At 45.0% G+C, this 25,180-nt stretch overlaps 1 protein-coding gene across 1 annotated transcript; it reads left to right on the plus strand.

The window, feature by feature from the left end:
- Positions 1–5,755: 5,755 nt before the first annotated feature.
- On the plus strand, positions 5,756–18,882 carry EEF2KMT (eukaryotic elongation factor 2 lysine methyltransferase). Its single transcript, XM_065412452.1, has 8 exons — positions 5,756–5,848; positions 9,118–9,180; positions 12,141–12,221; positions 12,478–12,579; positions 12,778–12,911; positions 15,030–15,337; positions 17,913–18,062; positions 18,782–18,882. Exons 1-8 carry the CDS (start codon positions 5,756–5,758, stop codon positions 18,880–18,882), a joined length of 1,032 nt encoding a protein of 343 aa, XP_065268524.1.
- The last annotated feature ends 6,298 nt before the right edge of the window (positions 18,883–25,180 follow it).

Genomic DNA, 25,180 nt, shown 5'->3' on the forward strand with positions numbered 1-25,180 from the left:
TTACAATATTAACAATGGGTTTTGCATGATTACTTTGCCCTAGGCGCTTAACGTTTCAGTCCTTGGCAGTGCAACTACTGAAAAAAAATCTAACAATGTCCGGTCTAGCATGATTGTTCTGCCCAAGCCACTCTACTGTTTAGTCCCTGCCAGTGCAGCTACAGTAAAATCCGGTCTATATGTCCGGGGATAGAGCTGAAATCCTCCAGGGACATCTCCACGAAGCTCTCCTGGAGGTAATTGGAAAGCCTTTGCATCAGGTTCCTGGGGAGAGCGGCCTTATTGGGTCCTCCGTAGTAGGAAACGTTTCCGCGCCAGGAGACAAGCAAGTACTCCGGGATCATTGCCCTGCAGAGCATGGCGGCATACGGCCCTGGTCTTTGCAGGCTTTCCCGAAGCATCCTTTCTTTCTCCGTCTCTGAAATCCTCATCAGAGTGATGTCGCTCATGGTGACCTGCTTTGAATTAGGTAGGGGAATGTTAGTATTGGGACTGCTTGCCTGTTCCTTTACAGAACTGTAACCGGCGGTTTACAGCCACGCGGTGGAGGCGGGAGAGGGGCAGCATACAGGGATCTTTCCCTGGGACAGCCGCGAGGGGGTGGGACAGGGGCAGAGTTCATGCTTGCCAGATTGCTGGCAGCAGGGACTGGCATTGCTTTCAATGTGAAAGGAGGCCAGTGCTATTATTAAAGTTTTAAGCAGCCACAAGTCTACGGCTTACCATGTCGGCCTGCTACACAAATTCCGGTGTCCTGCCCCACTTCTCTGATCTGCACTGCAAGACCCCAGGCACTGAATGCGAAGGCCGAAAATTCGACCTTGTCCTGAGTGCGCATGTGATAGGTGCTGTGCATGGTCTTGTTCACAGAGAAAAACTATGTTCTTTGTTCACAACTAAATTTATCTTTCTGAGGAATTCACTCCCTTTTTCCCATCCCACAGCTGCGACTGTCTCACGACCTAGCCTGGCATCACACTCCCAGAGGCTAGCGCAGATTAGGCGTAGGAAGAAGAGGACACGGGAGGACATGTTCTCGGAACTTATGGGCTGCTCCCGAGCCCAGGCAGCCCAGCAGACCCAGTGGAGGGAGAACTTGTCCCAAATGCACCAATCACACATGGAACGGGAGGAGAGGTGGCGGCAGGAAGACCAGCAAGCGACTCAAACGCTGCTTGGACTAATGAGGGAGCAAACGGACACGCTCCGGCGCCTTGTGGATGTTCTGCAGGACCGGAGGCAGGAGGACAGAGCCCCGCTGCAGTCTATCTGTAACCGCCCTCCCCCGCCACCAAGTCCCATACCCCCCTCGCCCAAAGTCCAAAGAAGGAGGGGCGGCAGAGTCCGTGAAAACTCTCACTCCACCCCTGCAGACTGCTCAAGTACCAGAAGGCTCTCATTCCCCAAAATTTGATAAGTCCTTTCCTTCCCGCCTCACCCAAGCCCCCGTCCAAGTTTCACCCCCCAGTTTCATGTGTAGTTGCTAATAAAAAATATGTTTCTGTTAATTACTGTTTCCATCATGTTCTTTTAGAGGAGAGTCTGTCTGAAGGGTGGGAAGGGGGTTGGTAATTGGACAGGACAGTCACCTTTACCAGGGTACAGAGGCGGGGGCAGGTTCAGCAGCAGGGCACACACACATTGCAGTCACTAGTTACCCTGGTCAGTCTGGGAGGTGGTTTTCATGTTCTGTGGGGGGAGGGGAGGCTCTGTGACTTTGTGGCGGGGGAGGGCAGTTAGAGACCTTATGCAGCGGTCCTTATCCTGGATCACAGAGCCACGCAGCAGGGGATCTGTAACCGTCCTCCCCCTGCCACAAAGTCACATAGCCCCCACACACAGAGTCCCAAACAGGAGGGGTGGCAGGGTCCGTTGAAACCACCAGTCCACCACTGCGGAGCCTGTCATTCCTGGAGTTTGGAAGCGTCCTTTGCATCACTACACTACACCCGCTCCCCACCACAGTCTGCGTCCCAGGTTCAACACTTTACCGAGAAAACAGTAATAAAGAAAACGGTGTTCATTAACAAAATTCAAGTGATTTTATTTTTAAACGTGTGTTGGAAGGGGGGGAACGGGGTGAACGGGGTATGTAACTGGAGAGGATAGTGAACATTTACTGGGTAAAGAAACGGGGGCAGGTTCAGCTTCTCTGTAAACAAACTTAAAAGTCACAGGTTACCCTGCTCACTCAGGAACCTAGCTTTCAAAGCCTCCCGGATGCACAGCGTGTCCCGATGGGCTCTTCTAATCGCCCGGCTGTCTGGCTGGGCGTAATCAGCAGCCAGGCTATTTGCCTCAACCTCCCACCCCGCCATAAAGGTCTCCCCCTTGCTCTCACACAGATTGTGGAGCACACAGCAAGCTGCAATAACAATGGGGATATTGGTTTCGCTGAGATCACAGCGAGTCAGTAAGGTTCTCCATCTCCCCTTGAGACGGCCAAAAGCACACTCCACCACCATTCTGCACTTGCTCAGCCGGTAGTTGAAGAGTTCTTTTTCAGTGTCCAGGGCGCCAGTATAGGGCTTCATGAGCCAGGGCATTAGCGGGTAGGCTGGGTCCCCGAGGATCACTATAGGCATCTCCACATCGCCAAGAGTTATTTTGTGGTCCGGGAAGTAAATACCTTCCTGCAGCCGTCTAAACAGACCAGAGTTCCTGAAAACACGAGCGTCATGAACCTTGCCCGGCCATCCGACGTTGATGTTTGTAAAACGTCCCCTATGGTCCACCAGTGCTTGCAGCACCATTGAAAAGTAGCCCTTTCGGTTGATGTACTGGCTGGCCTGGTGGTGTCTCACCAATTGGTCTCACCAATTCCATCCTTTTTCAAATACCATCTGTCATAACTATAAAGGGAAGGGTAACAGCTCTCCTGTGTACAGTACTATAAAATCCCTCCTGGCCAGAGACTCCAAAATCCTTTTACCTGTAAAGGGTTAAGAAGCTCGGGTAACCTGGCTGACACCTGACCCAAAGGACCAATAAGGGGACAAGATACTTTCAAATCTTGGGGGGGGGGGAAAGGCTTTTGTTTGTGCTCTTTGTTTAAGGGGTTGTTCGCTCTTGGGATTGAGAGGGACCAGACATCAATCCAGGTTCTCCCCATCTTTCTAAACAAGTCTCTCATATTTCAAACTTGTAAGTAAAAAGCCAGGCAAGGCGTCTTAGTTTTACTTTGTTTTCTCAACTTGTAAATGTACCTTTTACTAGAGTGTTTATCTTTGTTTGCTATACTTTGAACCTGGGCTAGAGGGGGGTCCTCTGAGCTCTTTAAGTTTGATTACCCTGTAAAGTTATTTTCCATACTGATTTTACAGAGATGATTTTTACCTTTTTCTTTAATTAAAAGCCTTCTTTTTAAGAACCTGATTGATTTTTCCTTGTTTTTAGATCCAAGGAAGTTGGATCTGTATTCACCAGGAGTTGGTGAAAGGAAGGAGGGGGGAAGGGTCCATTTCTCCTTGTTTTAAGATCCAAGGAGTTTGGATCTGTATTCACCAGGGAATTGGTGAAAGGTTTCTAAAAGCTTCCCAGGGAAGGGAATGGTGGCAGCGGACCAGAACTAAGCTGGTAGTTAAGCTTAGAAGTCCTCATGCAGGCCCCCACACTCGTACCCTAAAGTTCAAAGTGGGGATACAGCCTTGACACCATCTTTTCCCATTTCTTTCTCCCTTTTGATTTCGTTCTCCTTCTGCTACTCTGAAGCTCTCTTATTGTATATAGCAATATGTAATTCTGTAAATATGTCATTTATATTATGGTTGAGCACTTATTTTTGCAAAACATATCAATAAATGTTTCAGCCGTGGTTGAATTTCCAACAGGAACAGTTTACATTTAGAGCAATAACATCTGTTTGCAACCCAGGTCCTACTAAGCATACAAAGACAAGAAAACAAAACTGATCAGAAATTGACGTCACAGAATTAAACTGATCAGCCTATTTTCATTGACCAAGCTGAATGTACTAAAAAAAGAAAAAGAAAGTATGAAAATTGAAAACTACATTTTAATTCTTTATTTAATCTCTGTTCTTGTTTCAGTAATCCATGTTATTTTTAGTAACCCAGGGCGCTATTAATGATACTAATTACTATATTAATTTTGTACCTGAGTATCCCTTGGTTAAGACCTTATCCTGCAAAGTGATTCACATGGACTCTTCTCAGGAGCAAAGGTCCATCATGCAGAGCTCCCTGCTAGATATGGGCCTGAAGTTATAGGGGCAACCACCCAATGAATCGCAGCCATGATTTAACCCCCAGCAACCTTTTCAGAATTTGGTATGGAATATTACCATGGGGTACCATAATGGTTCATCCCCAAATTCATAGCAGAGCTCCTTTTTCTCAGATGTTCCTGGTGTGTTGCAGAATAATTAGACAGCCCTGAATTTAATGTTCTCCAATTTTTCCAGTAATTAATAAACCTCAAACCCTCTCTCTCATTAACTTGTGTTAGGTGACAGGTTTGTCTCTCCTGCCTTCAGGATAGGGCATGTCTTCATCACCATTTGAAAAGCACTGGGTAAATACATAGTGCAATAGAAATGTTTAATAATAATAATTTGTTTGAGTAACAATGTAATGACTGTGCCACAATGAGCAACTGAATCTTGAGATGATGTCATCTCATAACAGGCTGCTCAGTTGAGAGATTACAATGTAATGGGCAACATGAGGATATGGACACAAGCACTAGTTTATGACATAGACCCCATAACACAGGGAAGTAGATTGGACAATGGGGACACCATGATGTTGAGAGTCCCATGCACTCAGCTGTGACAGATGCTATTATGTGGAATCCAGATATTGCTCACTGTGTGGAGATATTATGATGTGGGGACATAAGCATTGGCCTGTGATGTAGACACCATCACATGGGATCCCAGAAACAGATAAAGTCATGCAGAAATGCAGGCAGCAGGCCATGATGTGTGACATGGGAACGTGGGCACTGTGCAACAAGGACACAGAGCCATGCAGGGATGCAGGTGCCAGGCCATGACTTGTGACATGGGAATATGGATGACATGCCACAAGAAAACAGAGCCACGCAAGGATGCAGGCGCCTGGCCGAGATGCATGACATGGGAACATGAGGACACAGAGCCACGCAGTGATGCAGGTGCCAGGGCGTCACATGTGACATGCAAACACAAGGACACAGAGCCATGCAGGAATGCAGGCACCAGGCGTCACGCATGACATGGGAACACGGTGACATAGAGCCACGCAGGGATGCAGGCGTCAAGCGTTACGTGTGACATGGGAACACGAGGACAGAGCTGCACAGGGACGCAGGCGCCAGGTGTTACGTGTGACATGGGAACACAATGACACAGTGCCACGCAGGGATACAGACACCAGGCGTCACGTTTGACATAGGAACACGGGGACCCAGAGCCACGCAGGGATGCAGGCGTCACGCGTGACATTGGAACACCCGCACCGTGCAATGAGGACACAGAGCCACCTGCAGCCGGTGGACACCCACGCCACAGGGATCTGGTGATACTGGCCGCTTCGTCCGCAACGCGGGGGGGGGAGGGGAAGAGGCGGGGCGGCGACTTGTGCCATCCCCACCTGGTCCGAGGCCTAGGCCGCAGCGGAGCCCGTGTCGCTCCCCGCCCCCTCAGGACGGGAGCGGGGTGTGTGTCTCCCCGGCAAGAGGCGATCACCCGAGGCCGGGGACGCGGCCTGTCCTGAGGGGACGGCGGGACCCGGCTGGGCCGGGCTAGGGAGCGATGGATCCCGCGGCGGAGGAAGCCCGGCACCTGAGGCTCCGCTTTCAGCGAGGCTTCCTGGCCGGCAGGCGGCTCAGCGCCTTCCCCTGGGCGGTGAGTAGGAGCCGGGCTCCCCGGCACCAGCCCGCGTCCCAGGAGTAGATGGGGAGGGGCCGCGGGGCGGGGCTGGCACCGAAGGGCTGCCTGGGTCCGGTCGATGTGAGGGGGGCGGCAGCCAGGTCAGCCTGGCCCAGGAGCGGCCGGGTGAGCCGGGGCCCATAGGTGCTGCTGCACCCCCTGACTTGAAGTGGTGTCCATCATATACATGGTTTAGGTGTTGGTTCAATAGCTCTCAGCACCCCCCACTCTACACATTGTTCCAGCGCCCCTGTCTGGGGCTGCCCAGTCCTGGCCCCGGTGCCCCCAGCAACAGCCTCCCCCTTCACTGAGTTAGCACGTGAAGAATGTAATGCTGGAGCGAACATGGATAGCCAGAGCCCTGCTTGCAGGCTGTGCAAACACCTCAGCTCCCAGCTCTGCCAAGCCACCTCTGGCCTGCCCTGCCACTGGTACCCGCCTGCCATGGGCAGCTGGAAATGGGCTGCCCCCTGACTGACCTGCTGCTCCCACCTGGTTTGTTGCTACTGTTGGGGAAAGAAAATTAAACGATATAAAAATTCTCATTTCAATCAGAAAAATAAGCTACTTTCTCCTACTTCAGGTGAAACTGATGGGTTGTGATTTTGAGACCTGTCATCTTTGAAAAGTGATCCTCGTTTCAAAATCAGAAACAGTTCTGTGAGCAGGGGCACTAGAATGGCTTTTATAATGGGGCTGCTGAAAACCATTGAACAAAAGCCCTGTAGATGCAATCAGTTGCTATTATTACTGCAAGTCAGAGCTCCTAGTTCCTGTGCTCTGTGGGGATGTTTTTTAGAGTTGGGAAATAGTCATACAAACTTTTTTATATTTTTTTAAGGTGTGCTAGTGTCACTGGTCCCAGCTGTTGTCCTAGCAGAGAGGAAGGATGGTCCAGGGATTAGGACACTACTCAAGAATTTGGGAGACCTGGGTTCAATTCCCTGCTCTGCTACAGACTTCATGGTTGACCTTAGTCAAATCACTGAGAGGCCTTGGCTACACTCAGGACTTCCCAGCGCTGCCGTGGCAGTGCTGTGAAGCGCGAGTGTAGTCGCGCCGCCAGCGCTGCGAGAGCTCTCTCGCAGCGCTGTAAGTACTCCACCTCTCCGAGGTGAATAGCTTGCAGCACTGCGAGCGAGCGTGCAGCGCTGCAGGCTCTGATTACACTCGCGCTTTACAGCGCTGTACTCGCTGTGCTCGGGGGGGGGGGCGTTTTCACACCCCTGAGCGCAGCAAGTTGCAGCGCTGTACAGCGCCAGTGTAGCCAAGGCCAGAGTCTCAGTGATGATAGCACTGCCCTACCTCATTGAGGTGTTATAAGCATAACTACATTAAAGATTCTGAGGTGCTCATAAGTACCTAGCTTAGATAGGTGTGCATATCTCTGAGTTGAGGGTTTTTTTCTAGTAATTTAGTGTTTTGAATGAGTTGATCATGAGACACTGCACAACTGTCATCAACAGCAACAGCTTTTCTCTTCGCTCCAAACACCGTTGATCACACTGAACACTCATTGCATTGGACTGTTTGTACCTGGAAAAAGCAGACCAAACGCTGCTCGCTGTAGAAGTATATCTTGAGCAAATGTTATATGGGTATTTAAAAAAAAAGACTGATTAAATGAAAAATGGAAAGAACCTGAAAGAAGTGCTTGGCACACCTGGATGTCATAGGAAAAAATAGAACTGTACCAATGAAACCAGGATATATGGTCACTGTGTTTTTGGGCTTGCTTGGACAGTCTGCCTATCTCAGTCCCTCTGTTCAGCTTTGCTTTCATAGCAGTTTAGGAATCTGTACCACAGGAAGGCCTGGGATTGTGGAACAGAATTCTGTTGGAGTTATAAGTGAAGCAGCTCTGATTTCATTCCATAGAGGGCAGTGGCATGCACACACTAGCCAACTCAATAGCCCCATTTTACTTTTTTAAACTTAGAGAGAGAGTGAGTGAGTGAGTGTGTGTGTGTGTGAGAAAGTATGCAAGAAATATTAAAACTAAAGATTGTTAACTGCAGTGATTCTGCAACAAAATCCCTCAATTTACAAGCTAATTCCTTAGTACAAATAACGCTCATTTGGAGGATTTTTTTCTTTCCTAAAATGGCTGTGCTTCATGGTCTAATTCATTTGTTCATAGCATCTGGTATTAGCAAAGCTAATTTCAGAAAATCAGTTCACCATAGAATATTTGCAGTATGTTCAGAATGGTGCGTTGGCAGCTCCTGTTATGAGTTTATTAGTATAGAATAAAGAATGCCTGAGTTTAGCAGACAGTGGGTGTCACTAATCATTCCTCTTGAAACCTCTGTGTTTCAGTTGCAATGTGCTGTAGTGTCACTTTTCAGACATCAGCCTCAATATACATTGACCCTTTTGCAGTAAAGTAAGTTTTTTTTCTCAGAACACTTTCCCTGTAGGAGGATTTGCAGTTTACAGACAGCAGTGTTTTGAAACAATTCAGGACATCTGTTTACTTCACTATCTAGTGAGTTTTACTACTGTTGAGTTCACCATGAATACGTTCCTCTGTGAACCATTTTCTCAGCATTTCAGCCACTAATGAAGAGCCAAATCCCCACTTGCCTTATTTACACAAATGGTCCCATGGACTTCAGTGGAACTAGTCATCTGAGTAAGGTGAGCAGCTTTGGCTAGTAATGGATCAATGAAAAAAGGCTGAAGAAATATAACTGGCCACTGAGGTTATATTGAAACAGCACTCTTGGTTACAAGATTTCTGTTCAAGACAATGAATGCAATAAACCTATGTGGGGGATTTAGTGTCTGGCAACAGGCAGATTTTGTTCTTACTCCGATGCCAAGATTTCCAATGTCTGGGGAGATATTCAGCTCTCCTCTTGAAGAAGGGAAGATTTAATATTTCTCACCTCATTTGGGTGGGGGCTTTGTACATTAGTGTGGGAGGGCTGACTGACTAGTCATCTGGTCTTCACCTTTGTCTTGTAGTACTTTCCTCATTCAATTAATAATAATAATTATGTATTTGTATTGCAGTAGCAGCTACATACATTATAGATTATGTTCATATTATGGTTTACAGAAGGCTCTATACTACTTCTTTATTTCCTACCATCTGGGTGTGATTTTTTTTTTTTTTTTTAATCACGAAGCATTTAACATACTCTGTTAAAGGAGTTTTCACCAGTTTGTGCTGTTCAAACGTGGTAATGGAATAGCATCCTGGAATATTTCTCAACATTTTTCCCCCTCCTTTTGTGTAGGAACTTGAAAAAAAATTAAAGAGTTCATCAGATGCCTTGCTACTGCTGGATATTTTGCAGAAGGTAAAACATGTTATTTTAATATAATCAGATTTCAATACATATCATAGAGCAGACTAGAACTATTCTAAAGATATGATGCCACCTAGTGTAATGAAAACCATTGCATCGTACTCTTTTAAAATTGTATTTAAAAAACAGTTAAGGAAGTCAGATCTAATATTAATCTCCATGTATGCCCAATAGAATAGCAGATTTCCTTTTATTCATGTTATGTAACTATCCTTCATAGGCAAGGGAGTTGGAACACAAGAAAGGCATGTTTTTATTTATTTTGAAATTTTAGAAATGGTCAGAGACTGTAGTGTTCATGCAGAGTATCAGGCACTGAATTTCCCCATTGATTCATAGAGGCAATACAGTGAGGGGTGCAGCAGTATAAACTTCCCAGAATACTCCACCGGTGTGCTTTTACCTTGACATGAGGGGCCATCTCTAAGGGTGAGAGGGTTAATTCACTCTCCATTCCCATTCAGTCCTTTGCTGCATCTGAGGCTACAATAAGAATGCCAGTTAGTACCAATTTAGGGGGGTGGGGTGGGTTGTGATATGAATTCTGTTCAGTAGGTCTTGGGCTGAGATCATTGTCTCCTTTCCCATGAGTAGGGCCCTACTAAATTCAGGGTCCATTTTGGTCAATTTCACAGTCATAGGATTTTAAAAATCGTAAATTTCATGATTTCAGCTATTTAAATCTGAAATTTCATGGTGTTGTAATTGTAGGGGTTCTGACCCAAAAAGGAGTTGTGGGGGGGGGGGTCGCAAGGTTATTGTAGGGGGAGTTGCAGTACTGCTACCCTTACTTCTGTGCTGCTGCTGATGGTGGCGCTGCCTGCAGAGCTGGGCAGCTGGAGAGCGGCAGCTGCTGGCTGGGAGCCAGGCTCTGAAGGCAGAGCCTCCACCAGCAGCAGTGCAGAAGTAAGGATTAGGGATGTAAATAGCATTTAAAAAAATAACCGTTTAAACTATTAAAATTGTATCGGCTACACATTTAATCGTTAACGAGTTCACAACATAGGTGCAGGAACTAGAGGAGCAGGGGCTGCTGCAGTACCCCCACATTTTACCCAGGGTCCCAGCTGCTGGCCCTGCACCCGCGAGTCAGCCTCCCTGGGGTCCCAGGGCTCCAGCCCCGCGCCCGCCCCCAATTGTGGCCCTGGTCTCGGCCCTCTTACTGTTTACTGAATACATTATTGGTAAGACTGATGCCTGCAGTTTTACATCCCTAGTAAAGATGGCATGGTATGGTATTGCCACCCTTACTTCTGCACTGCTGCTGGCAGGGTGCTGCCTTCAGAGCTGGGCGCCTGGCCAACAGCCACCGCTGTCTGGCCGCCCTGATCTGAAAGCATCACACAAGTAAGGGTAGCAATACCACAACCCCCCTAAACTAACCTTGTGCCCCCCCCGCAATTCCCTTTTGGGTCAGGACCCCCAATTTGAGAAATGCTGGTCTCCCCCATGAAATCTATATAATATAGGGTAAAAGCACACAAAAGACCAGATTTTACGGAGGGAGACCAGATTTCACGGTCCATGATGTGTTTTTCATGGCTGTGAATTTGGTAGGGTCCTACCCATGAGTGATAAACACTTGCAATGTCTTCTAGGTCTGACTTGGTCTGAACTGGCAACCTGGAAGTGAAAGGCTGTTCATCTCTCTCCCAAATCTGAGAGATTGCTAGTCTCCCACAGTCTCTTTGTAATTTAAATTGGAACGTATGAAAAGGCAGTAATTCCTTTCAGTGGGCTTGTGCCCTCTGATCAGTTGCATTAAAACATAGTTACAACTCTGTCTTATTTTTTTAAATATAAAGTATTGGGCTTTTAGAGCCGGTGGAAAGTTTTCAAAATGGCAATGACATTTTTAATACAAAAAAACCAGAAAAAGCTCTAACTTCAATTTTTCTAACAGATCTGTTTGTGACATATATGGTCTATTGACTGATAATGTGTCTTTGTGTGTATGGAAATAGGTAGTACACCCTCACATGTGGTACAAATACTGGGAAAACAATGCTATTCCCATTTCCCGTCTATCACATGTGATTGCAGTTCACTCCCTACTTGCTTCATAAAGGATTGTAGAATATCAAGTACTTCTCCACAGTCTTTAGTATCAAATTCTTGTCATATTGTCACAGTGAACACCTTCTGAACAAAAGTGTGTTTCCAGCTCTGGAGCACAATGGGCCTCAAGTCCTATGTATTGATCACCTTCCACATGTGGAACCCCTGACTGAGATGCCCACATGTAGGGAGAGCACCACTTTGGAGTCAGGATCCATCACGCCTAGCCGAGTGCAGAATTCAGCCTTATATAAAGGGAACTGTAACTATTAAGAGTAAATTAAGGGACCTAATTCACTATAACATGGTTGTTGGGGTAATTGGAGACCTGAAGTGACCTAACTTTCCAACTTTTCATTTGCTGGAGGACCAATGTGACTAATGCTTTCTCAATGAACATTGCCTTGATTCAAAACAAAGGGTAGACATGTGTGGGGAGAGTCTCTTTTCTGAGTCCAGCATGGAGCTAGAGTGAGTATGTGTACGCAAGCTGGGAATGGCTCCCAGCTCCAAGTGTAGATGGAGCCGTCCTGTTTATTGACTATTTAGGGGGATGGGGCATGGAAGAAAAATGAGAGGAAAGAGCCACTCAGACTCATTTTCCTTTCAGTTTTACTGTTTATTTTTGAGGGGCAAAGTAGAGGATGTGTGGCTTCCTCACATTTGTGACCGGCCAGGGGTACCAGAATTCTCTGCAGGAATGTACACAGAATTTGATTTTCCAGCTGAGTATCAAATAGCTTAGCTGCAAATTGAAATCACCCAGCTTCCCAAGGTACAAAGTGAACCGAGCAAATTGGTAGCTATCTTTTCCTCCTCTGTTCCTTCAGTGTCTCTAATAAAATCCTCACCTGGTAGCTGGTTGGTCTGCAGGTGTTGTTTTATCATTTCAGACTATTCTTCACCCCTTATGCATGAAATATCCCCCTTCCGTGAAGTACAGAAGATGCTTCATATCTGAACTCATTAAAAAGGTAGTGTTGGGATTATATATTGCTTGGTGCTCTTTTTCCATTAGACCTGTTATTAAAAGTAACTTGAAAATCTGTTTTTCGCAATATTGGCCCAGGCTTGGCTGATCACTTGTTATAACAAAAATTAGCATTAAATGCATATGTTATGGTTAAAAAAGGAATAAATGGTATTTGACTATATGTTTATTGCCTGTGTTTCGTTAATAATGTCTGGAGATATGAAGTTCTTCACTGATCTCTCTTCTCTTTCCCACAGCATGAGTCCATAGCAACCGAACCCCTGGATGAATTGTATGATGTACTAGCAGATATTTTAAATAAAGAAGAATCTACCAACTGTTATAAAAGCTACTTACTGGTAAAAGCTAATATCATCTTCATTGTTATATGTCCGTTTTTATCGTTTAAACTGAGCCATAATTGGTTTAAAAATAAAACCCAGAAACCCCAAGTGTAGAATACTTCTTACCTTCTCCCAGACGCTAACGTTGATTTAAAATTGTGAAATGTGGTGCCTGTGCTGATGCATCTTTCTTTTCCTGTGTGTGTCTTCTAGCCCACAGGAGACTCTGTTACACTTTCTGAGACAGTGGCAATAATCTCACAGGGAACCACAGGACTAGTCACGTGGGATGCTGCTCTTTATCTTGCCGAATGGGCAATAGAGAATTCTGCCATTTTCAGTAACAGGTAATGGAGCTCTAGTTACATGAAATCACAGCTAGAAAACTGGGGGAACAGAGTTAACTTAAATGTTTTCATTCATATTATAAATGAGTTTCATGACTGTAGTTTGACATTATACTGTATATGACCCTAATATAACTAAGAACTGTAACAATGCATATTTTTAAAATCCTAGACAAAAACTCCAACTCAGGTATCCATAACCCTCAGGGGAGAGGGAGGAGTATTAATTTCCCTTGCCCAAAACACTTTTAAATCATCAAGTAATAAGGAAATCATAAAATACTTCTCTCAACTCATCTGAGGATCTCAGAGCACTTCACAGACAATGAATTAAATCTCACATCACCCTTAGGAGGGGGTGAATACATATTTTCCCAGTTTTGCTGATTGTTAAGCTGAGGCACAAAGAGGTTAACTGACTTGTTCTTGGCAGCACAGGGATAGAACCCAGGAGTCCTGGTTCAGTCACTAGATCACACTCATCTGTTGTTTTAACAGTTCACGTCTGTTGTTGGAATGAACCATTGATGGGCTAACTCAGGGGTGGGCAAACTTTCTGGCCCGAGGGCCACATCGGGGTTGCGAAACTGTATGGAGGGCCGGATAGGGAAGGCTGCCCCTCCCCAAAGAGCCTGGCCCCTGCCCCCTATCCGCCCCCTCCGACTTCCTACCCCCTGACTGTCCCCCTCAGAGCCTCCAACCCATCCAACCCCCCCTGCTCCTTGTCCCCTGACCGCCCCCTCCCAGGACCCCACCAACTATACAACCCCCCCGTTCCCTGACTTCCCCGACCCCATCCACTCCCACCCCCCGTCCCCTGACCGCCCCCCCCCCCAGAACCTCTGCCCCATCCAACCGCCCCACAGGACCCCCTGCCCCTTATCCAACCCCCCCGTTCCCCGTCCCCTTACCATGCCGCCCAGAGCGGCAGGACTAGCAGCCGCGCCGCCCGGCCGGAGCCAGCTGCGCTGCCCGCTCTGCGGCTTGATTGCGGGGTAGGGGGGACAGCAGGGGAGGGGCCGGGGGCTAGCCTTCCCAGCCAGGAGCTCAAGGGCTGGGCAGGATGGTCCCGTGGGCCATAGTTTGCCCACCTCTGGGCTAACTGCTGCCCTTTCTGTCACTGGTCTGTCACAGTTGAGCTTTAATCTTAGTTCTGGTCTACACTAGGGGGGGATCGATCTAAGTTACACAACTTCAGCTACGAGAATAACATAGCTGAAGTCGACATACTTAGATCTACTTACCGCGATGTCTTCACTGCAGTAAGTCAATGGCTGACGCTCTCCCGTCGACTCCGCCTGCGCCTCTCACCCTGGTGGAGTACCGGAGTCAACGGGAGAGTGCTCAACGGTCGATTTATCATGTCTAGACTAAGACACAATAAATCGACCCCAGCTGGATTGATCGCTGCCTGTCGATCCAGCGGGTAATGTAGACACGCCCTAAGAAGATTTAGGGACTGTCTGATGGAAGAATTTTCTGTCTCCATTGGTAAGTGAAACAGGAGCCAATGCCCCACTGCCAAACATCGGATTATATTCAGCCTGTAGTATTATTAGGCTTCATCCTGACATTTCTTTATCCTTCAACCCAAACTCTTTTCGTAAGGAAGACAGCAGTTGTTTAGGGCAGTCCAAGGAGGTATAACTAGGAGGCTAATATATAAATTTAATAAGATAACATTTTAGTCTGGATTAGGGTGACCAGATGTCCCAATTTTACAGGGACAGTCCCGATTTTTGGGTATTTTTCTTATATAGGCTCCTATTACCCCCCCACCCCGTCCCGATTTTTCACATTTGCTGTCTGGTCACCCTAGTCTGGATATATGCATAATATAGCACAGGGAACAGTCCTGTACTGGTCCCCAGGAGATGTTAATTTTATTCGTATTTTCACTCTCTAACTGCTATTGTTATAATTTAATCCTAATTATTTTTCATTCCTGGTACTTATTTGAAGCAAAGACTGGAATTTGGATAGTTTATTCAAGAATCACTGAAATCATTTACAGCTACTTTTGCTCTTAGGTGCATACACGTCTATTGGTTTTGATTCCGTAACTGAATCTTGTTTATATCCGTGTGTAAATACTTATTTTAATCCATTAACCTTCAGGACCATCTTGGAATTAGGAAGTGGGATTGGCCTCACAGGAATTGCAATCTGTAAAACCTGTAATCCCAAGGCATATGTATTTAGTGACTACCATCACTGTGTTCTTGAGCAACTGAGAGAAAACATCCATTTAAATGGCTTTGTTCTGGAGTCTGAAACTGGGAATCACACCAAAATGCAATCCCAAAACCAGAGGACAGAAGTGATGGATTTACAAGGACCAAAAATAACAGCTGCAGAACTTGACTGGGATTCTGTTACAAAGGAACAACTTTCACAGCTTCAGGTTGATGTTGTCATTGCAGCAGGTACAGTACATTTCTGATCACATCTCACTAAGTGATCTCCTAACACAAATGCTGAAATAATAATAGAAATGCAAAAATAATAATTACTGAACTTTATTCAGTCAAGATAACTGGTCAGTCAACTACAAAGTCTGAAATGTGAGGGATGTAATTCTGCCTCATTTTACCATCCTGTCTTCATCTCAATATTCAACGGTTGTTTACTCATCCTTGAAAAGCAATTCATTTCTCTTTTGTCACTTCTTCTGTTTTAAAATTGGAGGTGAAGTCCACGTTTCCAGAGCACTGCTGGCTGGCATTCTCAGCAAGGATAGTGCATATTAAAGAAATTTTACGTTTACAGCACTTGCTCATCTGATAATGTTAAGGAGTTTATTAGTAAATCTAATAATACTAAGTCTGACTATACTAGAGGCTTGTCTAGACCAAGTGTGTGCCAAGCGGGGGGGGGGGGGGGAGGTGTAAATCTACATCGTACACTTACTGTCTGTGTCCCTGCTACCACACACTAAAAGTTCCCAAGTGAGCTTTGATGTACCTCGGTTTCAAAGTCAAATACAGTGAAGTGAACTACAGAATGTTTAATGTGTGGTAGCAGAGTCCACATGGATAGAGGTCAGCACACTCTGTGCAATGTAGAGTCACACCTCACCTTGCCACACACCAACCGTTCTTCCAGACAAGCTCCAGAACTGCACAGATGTAGCTGAAGGCAGAATTTCAGCCCATTTTTTGGGTGTGTGTGAACCAATCAAGCTGCTTAAGAGTTACGGTGAGGTGCTCAAAGGTGTGTGAGGACAAATGCAATGTATCCCATGTAGACCACTAGCTATAAAAAGATGTTTATTCCATAAAATGAATGATCATAGATATCTAATCCATTACATAGGGCTCTGAAAACGGCCTAACTTGAGCTCATAAAAACAAGGAAATTCAAAGTTTAGCATAAAATGTTATCCTCAGTATTTCTAGATAGTGCAGTTCATATTTTTATTAGGTTAAATCAAGAGTGACTGATCTGTTTGACCATTAGCCCACACATAGGTCTTGGCTTTTGTGTGCGCTAGTTGTACATCACAGGGATTACACTGAAATGACCAACTCCTGAACATCAGGGTTCATAACGGAAAGACCAATAGAGAATTGCAGAATCAGAATGTTATTTTGTGAGATTGACACTTGTGATACTTCAAGGGGCAGTTTTTACATTGTTTCATCAAGGTTTCCACCCTTGGAAATTATTCCAGAGTCAACCTACTGTAATTTAACTCCAGGCCTTTGCAATGAGGTGTTGCAATGTGAGCTTCTTTCAATTCACTTGCAACCTGATAAGGCCAGATCTGTAAAGGAATCCACATGTGCAGACCTTTTTCCCACCTTCACCAGCACTCTGCATGGTAGTAAGGGTTATACATAAAGATCCCTTTGCAGGATCAGGACCTAATTTTCTTTTTACTTATTTGTGCACCAGCTTCACTGAAGGACAATTCAGTAAAGTGGAGAGGTCTGTTTAAAAAACACTTTTTAAAAATCCTTTGATAGTTGGAATCTGGAGTGAACCTCTTCACCCCCGGCATTAAAGCAATCTTTAAAACAGGTTGTGACAGTCCATCCTTACCCGCACTCCCTCTCGCCTCAGTTACGCACCCTTGCAGGCCACACCAGCCACGTTAGCAGTTCTTTCAACCCAAATGCCATCCCAGTCAGAGCTCTTTTATCAGATCACAGGGTTATCACCTCACCCTGCCCATACGTCAACAGAAAGTCCACGAGGAATAACATGAAACAGCCTCATATGATTTTTTTTTCCACCCGTTTGTCCCAGCCTTTCTGCAGACTTGTACTCTTCTTCTCCCTGAAGAGAGGACGCTAGTTCTTTGATAGGCCCAGGGCCTTTGCTTCCTGGCATCTTCTTATCAAAATAAACCTTTAATAGTCTTTGCCATCCAACATGAACTCCTAAAAGCTCAGCCTTGCTAGAACCCCTGCTCCAGGCAGGTCTATCTCTAGTGCCAAGGAGAACCAGCCCAATCCTTCTTGTTTTATATTATCTTCTCAGGCCAGGTCTACACTACAGACCTTGGTCAGTATAACTACGTTGCTCTAGGATGTGAAAAATCCACACTCCTGAGCAACGTAGTTATACCAACCTACTCCCCCCGTAGACAGCGCTATGTCAACAGGAAAGCTTCTCCCGGCGACATAGCTACTGCCTTTCGGGAAGGTGGATTAACTACGCTGCCAGGAGAAGCGTAGTTAACGGGAGAAGCTGAAGAGCTACAGCGGTGCAGCTGCACCAATGCAACGTTTTAAGTATAGGCTGCCCTCAGTCTCCACCCCAGCTGGGTGTAATAAATCACTAATCAGTCACAGGTACATTCCCTCTGGTCTACGTGGGCTCCCCTGAGAAGCTGGTCCCTAGTCATAGGGGCTGGTCCTGGTTCCCCGTTAAAGGGCCATGTTCCCATAACTCAGGTCAAATTCTCAACAGAGCCTCCATTTAATCCTTTTACTTTGTATTTTTAGTCTGCTTTTTGTTTGTTTATAAATATGAAACCCTCTCCTTTTTATGTAGATGTGGTGTATGATCCCCAGATAACTTTATCCCTTATCGGTGTCCTGCAGCAACTTTCCGCTTCCAAAACCGCTGGAAAACCACCTGAGATCTACATTGCCTTCACCGTTCGTAATCCAGACACCTATCACCTCTTCCAAACTGAACTTGGTAAGAGTCGTGCTGAGTATATGCCATGATAGGTTTGGCCTTCTTCCCAGTTATTTAATCTTGTTACAGAGCTGAAGACAGCAATCTTTGATGGTGGGCATTGTCTGAAGTTAAGGTTCCAATACACCAGCTGAATCCTGTGGGGTCTGAATAGAAGCAACAGTATGCCCCCATAGAGCTGATTTCAGGAATGGGGCCTCTTTTTACTGTGTCCTAGTGAGACTAATATTTGCTACATTGCCTCCTCAGAATGAATTGCAAGCTTGGTGACCGCTAGCCAAGCAGAAAATGAGGGTTAATAATAACAGTAAATAATCATGTGTTCTAATGTTGGACAGGTAACATTCCAGCTGAAGCGTAAAACTGAGGCTTTGACCTCAGTAGTTATTTAAATATAGACAGGGTCAGATACAATTAAATTGGGGAAGTGGGGGGTGTTTGGGATTTCCCTCACAGCATCCTCAAAAATCCAGACTTCTACAGACTACACGCTGGACATCTGGTCCTTCAGAAGTGGGTAATTAATAAAATGATGCTGAATATACGGCACAAGTATATAACAGAAATCTCTTAAAAATACTTACCCTGAATATTTATCTCTCTTGCTTTCACAGCCTATTAGTGATCCATTATTACAAAATTTGGCATACTGTAGTGTGTATGTTTTGTATTTTACTAAGCAGAAGTGTGATTGTTTTTATTTCTGTTTCTCTCTCCAGGTAAAGTTGGGATTGGCTGGCAGGTTGTTCCTACTCACACAAAGAACCTTTTCCTATATGACCTGCATTCAAACATAACTCTTCTAAAATTACTTGCGTAGACTTTGTAAATCCAATATTACTAGTAGAGATTTTGACAGACTAAGCAGAAGATCTATCATGATCGTGACAATGACCTTGAATTCTGGACATGTACTTGAGTGGCAGACTCAGAAAGCAAGTTTAAACTCTGTACATTGTCAGTGTGTTTTAGGCCCCAATGCTGCAATTGATAGTGGGTGGGTGGATAGCCTCACCTGTCTGCAGCCCTTCTGCCTCCAGTGCAGTTCCTTGGGAGTCCACAGGTTGTCAGTTGCAGGAACGGGGTCTCATTCAGACTGAGATTTTATTCTTCCAGACGGCACAAGGAAGAAAACTGTAGTGTTTCTATGGTATTATGATATGCACACATTGGAAATAAGTTTTGTGAGACCAAAAATAATGAATCTCTCTTCCCGGCATGGTGAAATAGAGCAATGAACTATTTCAGTTTTTATATTAAAGAATTATTTATAGTTGCTGTTATTTTTGAGCCATGATCTGTTCATTCAGACTGTCTGCCGTGCTTGTCGTCCTGTCAAAACTTGAATAGAATAGCTACAATAAATGCATTGCTGTTTATACAGTGCCATAGGTTTGCCTGGTGTTTGAAATGTAAGTCAGGGGTTCAGATTCTGATGGAAATCAGAACTAACTCCTATTTTACACTGGTGTACATGTGATCAGAATCTAGCCCTGGGGCTCAGTCCTGTGAGGCATGGTGTCCTCTTGGGAAACACTGAGCAGCACCAGCTCTCACTGAAGTTGATGAGTTTTAGGCTGTTCAACACCTTGGCGCTTCAAGCCATATATTAGACATAACCTACCTGATGAGGCAAACAGCAGGGGACGGGGGAAAGAGAAGGGCAGGGTTTGAACAGAGTCAGAGCCATTTGTTTTGTTGTATGTGTGTCTTATTGGTTCCAGTTGGGGGTGGGAAGGAAGGTTAGAGCAGGGTGGGAAAGGAGTGAGCCTTGGCTATAGAAGGCCAACTGGAAGCAGGAGTTCCAAACAGGGGCTATGCAGGAGAGTGAGGACATTTGGCCCATGAGAAGATGGAGCTGTGTCAGACTCGGGGGGAGAGGGGGACAGGGGGTAGGTAGGCCTATCTTTGGAAGTATCTTATTTTAAAATTCTATGTTAGATACAGACAATAAGAAGATCCCATTTCCTTTGCACCATACCAGAAGATGGACAGATAGAGTACACAGTGAGCCCACTCCTGCTAATGGGAACTAGGTCAAAAGAATACATTTTCAGCAGGAAACACTTAAACACATACAAAATTTAAGTGCCAACAATATATTTCCCTCCATTACCCAGCCTCCCAAATCTGCTGCTCCTGGGGAGAAAAGACAGACCCTTCAGCGTTCCCTAAAGATCACCAAACATGGGCTACATGGGACTCAGGGGAAGGAGCAAATTCCAAAAGCAACAGCCCCTCCTGGAGAATGCCCTCCAGCAGCACTTAGAGGGTCCACTCAGGATCAAGACCCCATTGTGTTAGGTGCTGTACAAAATTTTACAGCAAAATATTTAAAAATCTATTCAGCCTTTGCATCCCTTCCTGGACCAGCGTTGGGGGGTTCAGCAATTCCTCTGCTGTCATAGTTGCCACCACAAATATGGGGTAAAGAATGAAGCACCTTTCCCCAGCAGCAGGTATAAGACATGCCTTCTCCCACTATCATGGAAACCAAAACCCTCAACGAGGGATTCAGCAGATAGCATTTCAGTTCCATTTTAAATATTTACTGTCCTGAGAAATGGTTACAGTGACTGCACCTCATGGAGTTCTCTTGTGATTAATTACGGCTTGTAAGATCCTTGATTGCTGGCAATGGCTTCAGCTCAGAAAGCTGTTTACACTCCTTGATCAAAACTTAAGCTGATATGCACAGATGGAAAGTTGAATCCAGGAAGGACATAAAAGGGGATAAAACATATCGCTGAGTGGGGAAGTAAACACTTATCTTCAAGCTCTCTCACTCCCAAATTTAAAATCAGCTTTGCTGTTGCCTGTCATTCTGGGATCTTCTATTGGAAATCCCCATCAGGAATCTTTCACCACTACATTCTCTCAAAAAGAAAACACTGAAAAAAGGAGGACATGAATGGTATGAAGAAACATTTAGCCCTTGATGCTTTTTTCTTTTTAAAATAAAGTATGTATCATTTTAAATGAACTCCACCCAGACTCTGTAATCTTCCACACTTCTTCAAGACGCTGCCAGTATATGTGCATATATAGATATATACATATATAGATAAACAAACACACACACCAACAGGAAGAGTGCCTGTTTGTGGGAAGAGACTTCCCAGACCTGGAAGAGAAAACCATTTGGTGACCTGGCCGGAGGGCCAAGTCAGGAAGAGGACACTAGTTCCGGGAGTGAGAGAGGGGCTGCAGAGCTGAGAGAGAGAGAGATTGAGTGACAAGTGTGCAACCCCAGGAAGGGGCGTTGACCTCATGAGCTAACCTCCAGAGTGGCCAGGAGCAGGCACCATCCCTGCACTGAGTGGACCACCCTATCACAAGGTTTAACCTATTTCATTTTTACATCAGAGAAAACAGGATATTCCCATCACTCTAGGCAAAATTTTGGTTTTAAGTTGCATATACTGGGTCTTCAATGACATTTTCTCTTTATTGACTCAAATGCTCCATCCATTCATTGGAATCAGTTCTCGATGGGGACTCTCCTATCTGCAGGGCTGTTTCACTGACAAGAGGGTGAAGACGGAGGTAAGTCATTTTTATCTTGTTCAATTCCATAAATACCGTCTCTGACTTTTTCCTTCTTCCCCATCACCTACATCAATACTCATCTTCAGGAACCAGGCCAAAGACCACTGAAGTACAGTAGATGAAAATTCATTCATAGATTTTTAAGGCCCAGAGACCATTAGATCATCTAGGCTGACGTGGATAACACAAGCCATAGAACTGCACCGTCACCCCTGAACTGAGCCCAATAATTTGTCTGACTAAAGTACATCTTCCAGAAAGGCACCCAATCTGATCTGAAGATAGCAAGAGATGGAGAATCCACCACTTCCTTGGGTACTTGGTTCCAATGGTTAATCATCCTCATTGTTAAAAAAATTGTGCTTTGTTTCTAACCAATGTGAATTTTTTTGGTTTCAGCTTCCATCCACTGGTTCTTGTTACGCTACTTGGTTCTTCTCCGCTAGACTACAAACTCCTTTAGTAACCCAGTATTTTTGCCTCCAAAGGTACTTAAACACTAATCAAGGGCATGTCTTCACTAGCAGTGCTTTAATGGGGCTGTGTTGTGGAGCTCTCTCCCAGCGCTATAAAAAACCCACCTCCATGAGGGGAATAGCTACCAGCACTGGAGGGTGGCTACGAGCGCTGGTGCACGGTCTACACTGGCAGTTTACAGCGCTGAAATTTGCAGCACTTGGGGGGTGTTTTTTCACACCCCGAATGAGAAAGTTGCAGCGCTGTAAAGTGCCAGTGTAGACAAGCCCCAAGTCATCTCTAGAAATGCCTCCCATTGACTTCACTGGGCAATCATCAGGCCCCGAGGCTGGAAAGTTATATGCAGTGGAGGCTCCACAGGACATGCTGGGTGCTTTGCTTTTGAGTCAGACACATCAAGATCTTTACTGGATGCTATGCATTTGTTTTGACTTCTCCCTTAAAAGATCTAGTTTCCCCTTTCCTCCCTCACATCTCAGCAGTCACCACTGGGCATATGGTAGGGAATGAAATACACGAGCCTTAGAACGCTACCTGCTTTCTAGGTGGCTGTATGCCATCTGGAGACTTGGGGTAAGGTGGGGGCATTTCTGGGGGGTGGAGGAGTGTGGAAATGAGAGCAAAGCAAAAAGTGAGGCAGAGCAGAGGTGTATGTACACCTAGATACGCTGGTGATGGGGCATTATGGCACATAACTATTTAGTCCCAGTCTTTTCAAAACAATAACATAATAAACAGCATGTGAACACCACAACCATGCATGAGTGATACCAACAATAAAGATGTGTTACAGAAAGTGAACATCCAGAAAGCTGATCTGGCATTATGTACTGTACAAACAGGAAGATGGATATTGTGCAAGCACAGCCAGAGCGACAGACTTCAGTGGTTCTGCCACCATAAAGATATAAAAGGGGATACTCAACATTTACCTGGGGAAGAACAGCCAAGGACATAAGTTATTTTAAAGTTACATTTAAAACAGAATGTTTCTTTATGAGCAAGTATTCTTGTTCAAAATGAAGAGTGTCTCCCATTCATGTGGAAGAGCCGCCTGTAATTACCCAATGCAAGCAAAGCATTCATTCCAGTGACAGAAAATTTAACCATTATACCATATGTAAAAATCCACAGGGAAGCGACCTTTGTGTTTAAAACTGAAATAGCAAAAGTCAGAAAATTCTGAGGTTAGGATTCCTAAAGCAGCCTGAATTCTTCCCCCTTGTATAAGAACAGCCATACTGGGTCAGACCAAAGGTCCATCTAGCCCAGTATCCTGTTTTCCCGATGCCAAGTGCCCCAGAGGGAATGAACAGAACAGGTAATCACCAAGAAATCAAACCCCTGTTGCCCAATCCCACCTTCTGGCAAACAGAGGCTAGGGACCCCATCCCTGTCCATCCACGCTAATGGCCATTGATGGACCTGTCATCCATGAATTTATCCAGTTCTCTTTTGAACCCTGTTAGAGACTTGGCCTACACAACATCCTCTGGCAAGGAGTTCCACAGATTGACTGTGCGTTTTGTGAAAAAATATTTCCTTTTGTTATAAACCTGCTGCCTCTTAATTTCATTTGGTGACCACTAATTCTTGTGTTATGCGTAAATAACACTTCCTTATTTACTTTCTCCCCAACAGTCATGATTTTATAGACCTCTATCATATCCCCCTTAGTTGTCTCTTTTCCAAGCTGAAAAGTCAGTCTTATTAATCTCTCCTCATATGGCAGCCGTTCCATATCCCTAATCATTTTTGTTGCCCTTTTCTGAACCTTTTCCAATTCCAAAATATCTTTTTTGAGATGGGGCGACCACATCTGCATGCAGTATTCGAGATGCAGGCATACCATGGATTTACATAGAGGCAATATGATATTTTCTGTCTTACTATCTATCCCTTTCTTAATGATTCCCAACATTCTGTTTGCTTTTTTGACTGCCGCTGTACACTGAGTGGATGTTTTCAGAGAACTATCCACAATGACGCCAAGATCTCTTTCTTGAGTGGTAACAGCTAATTTAGACCCCATCATTTTGTATGTATAGTTGGGATTATGTTTTCCAATGTGCATTACTTTGCATTTATCAACATTGAATTTCATCTGCCATTTTGTTCCCCAGCCACCCAATTTTGAGAGATCCTTTTGTAGCTCTTCGCAGTCTGCCCGGGACTTAACTATCTTGAGTAGTTTTGTATCATCTGCAAATTTTGCCACCTCACTGTTTACCTCTTTTTCCAGATCATTTATGAATATATTGAATAGGACTGGGCCCAGTACAGACGCCTGGGGGACACAACTATTTACCTCTCTCCATTCTGAAAACTGACCATTTATTCCTACCCTTTGTTTCCTATCTTTTAACCAGTTACCAATCCATGAGAGGCCCTTCCCTCTTATCCCATGACAGCTTACTTTGCTTAAGAGCCTTTGGTGAGGGACCTTGTCAAAGGCTTTCTGAAAATCTAAGTACACTATATCCACTGGATCCCCTTTGTCCACATGTTGACCCCCTCAAAGAATTCTAGTAGATTGATGAGGGATGATTTCCCTTTACAAAAACCATGTTGACTCTTCCACAACAAAATTATGTTCATCTAGGTGTCTGACAATTTTGTTCTTTACTATAGTTTCAACCAGTTTGCTCGGTACTGAAGTCAGACTTACTGGCCTGTAATTGCCAGGATCACCTCTGGAGCCCTTTTTAAAAATTGGCGTCACATTAGCAATCCTCCAGGCATTTGTTAGAGAAGCTGATTTAAATGATAGATTACAGACTACAGTTAGTAGTTCTGCAATTTCACATTTGAGTTCCTTCAGAACTCTTGGGTGAATACCATCTGGTTCTGGTGATTTATTACTGTTTAGTTTATCAATTTGTTCCAAAACCTCCTCTAATGACACCTCAATCTGAGACAGTTCCTCAGATTTTTCACCTAAAAAGAATGACTCAGGTTTGGGAATCTCCCTGACATCCTCAGCCATGAAGACCGATGCGAAGAATTCATTTAATTTCTCCGCAATGGCCTTATCGTCCTTGAGTGCTCCTTTAGCATCTCAATTGTTCAATGGCCCCACTGGTTGTTTAGCA

This window comes from Emys orbicularis, chromosome 10 (genome assembly GCF_028017835.1).
Source record: "Emys orbicularis isolate rEmyOrb1 chromosome 10, rEmyOrb1.hap1, whole genome shotgun sequence".
NCBI classification, from domain to species: domain Eukaryota; kingdom Metazoa; phylum Chordata; order Testudines; family Emydidae; genus Emys; species Emys orbicularis.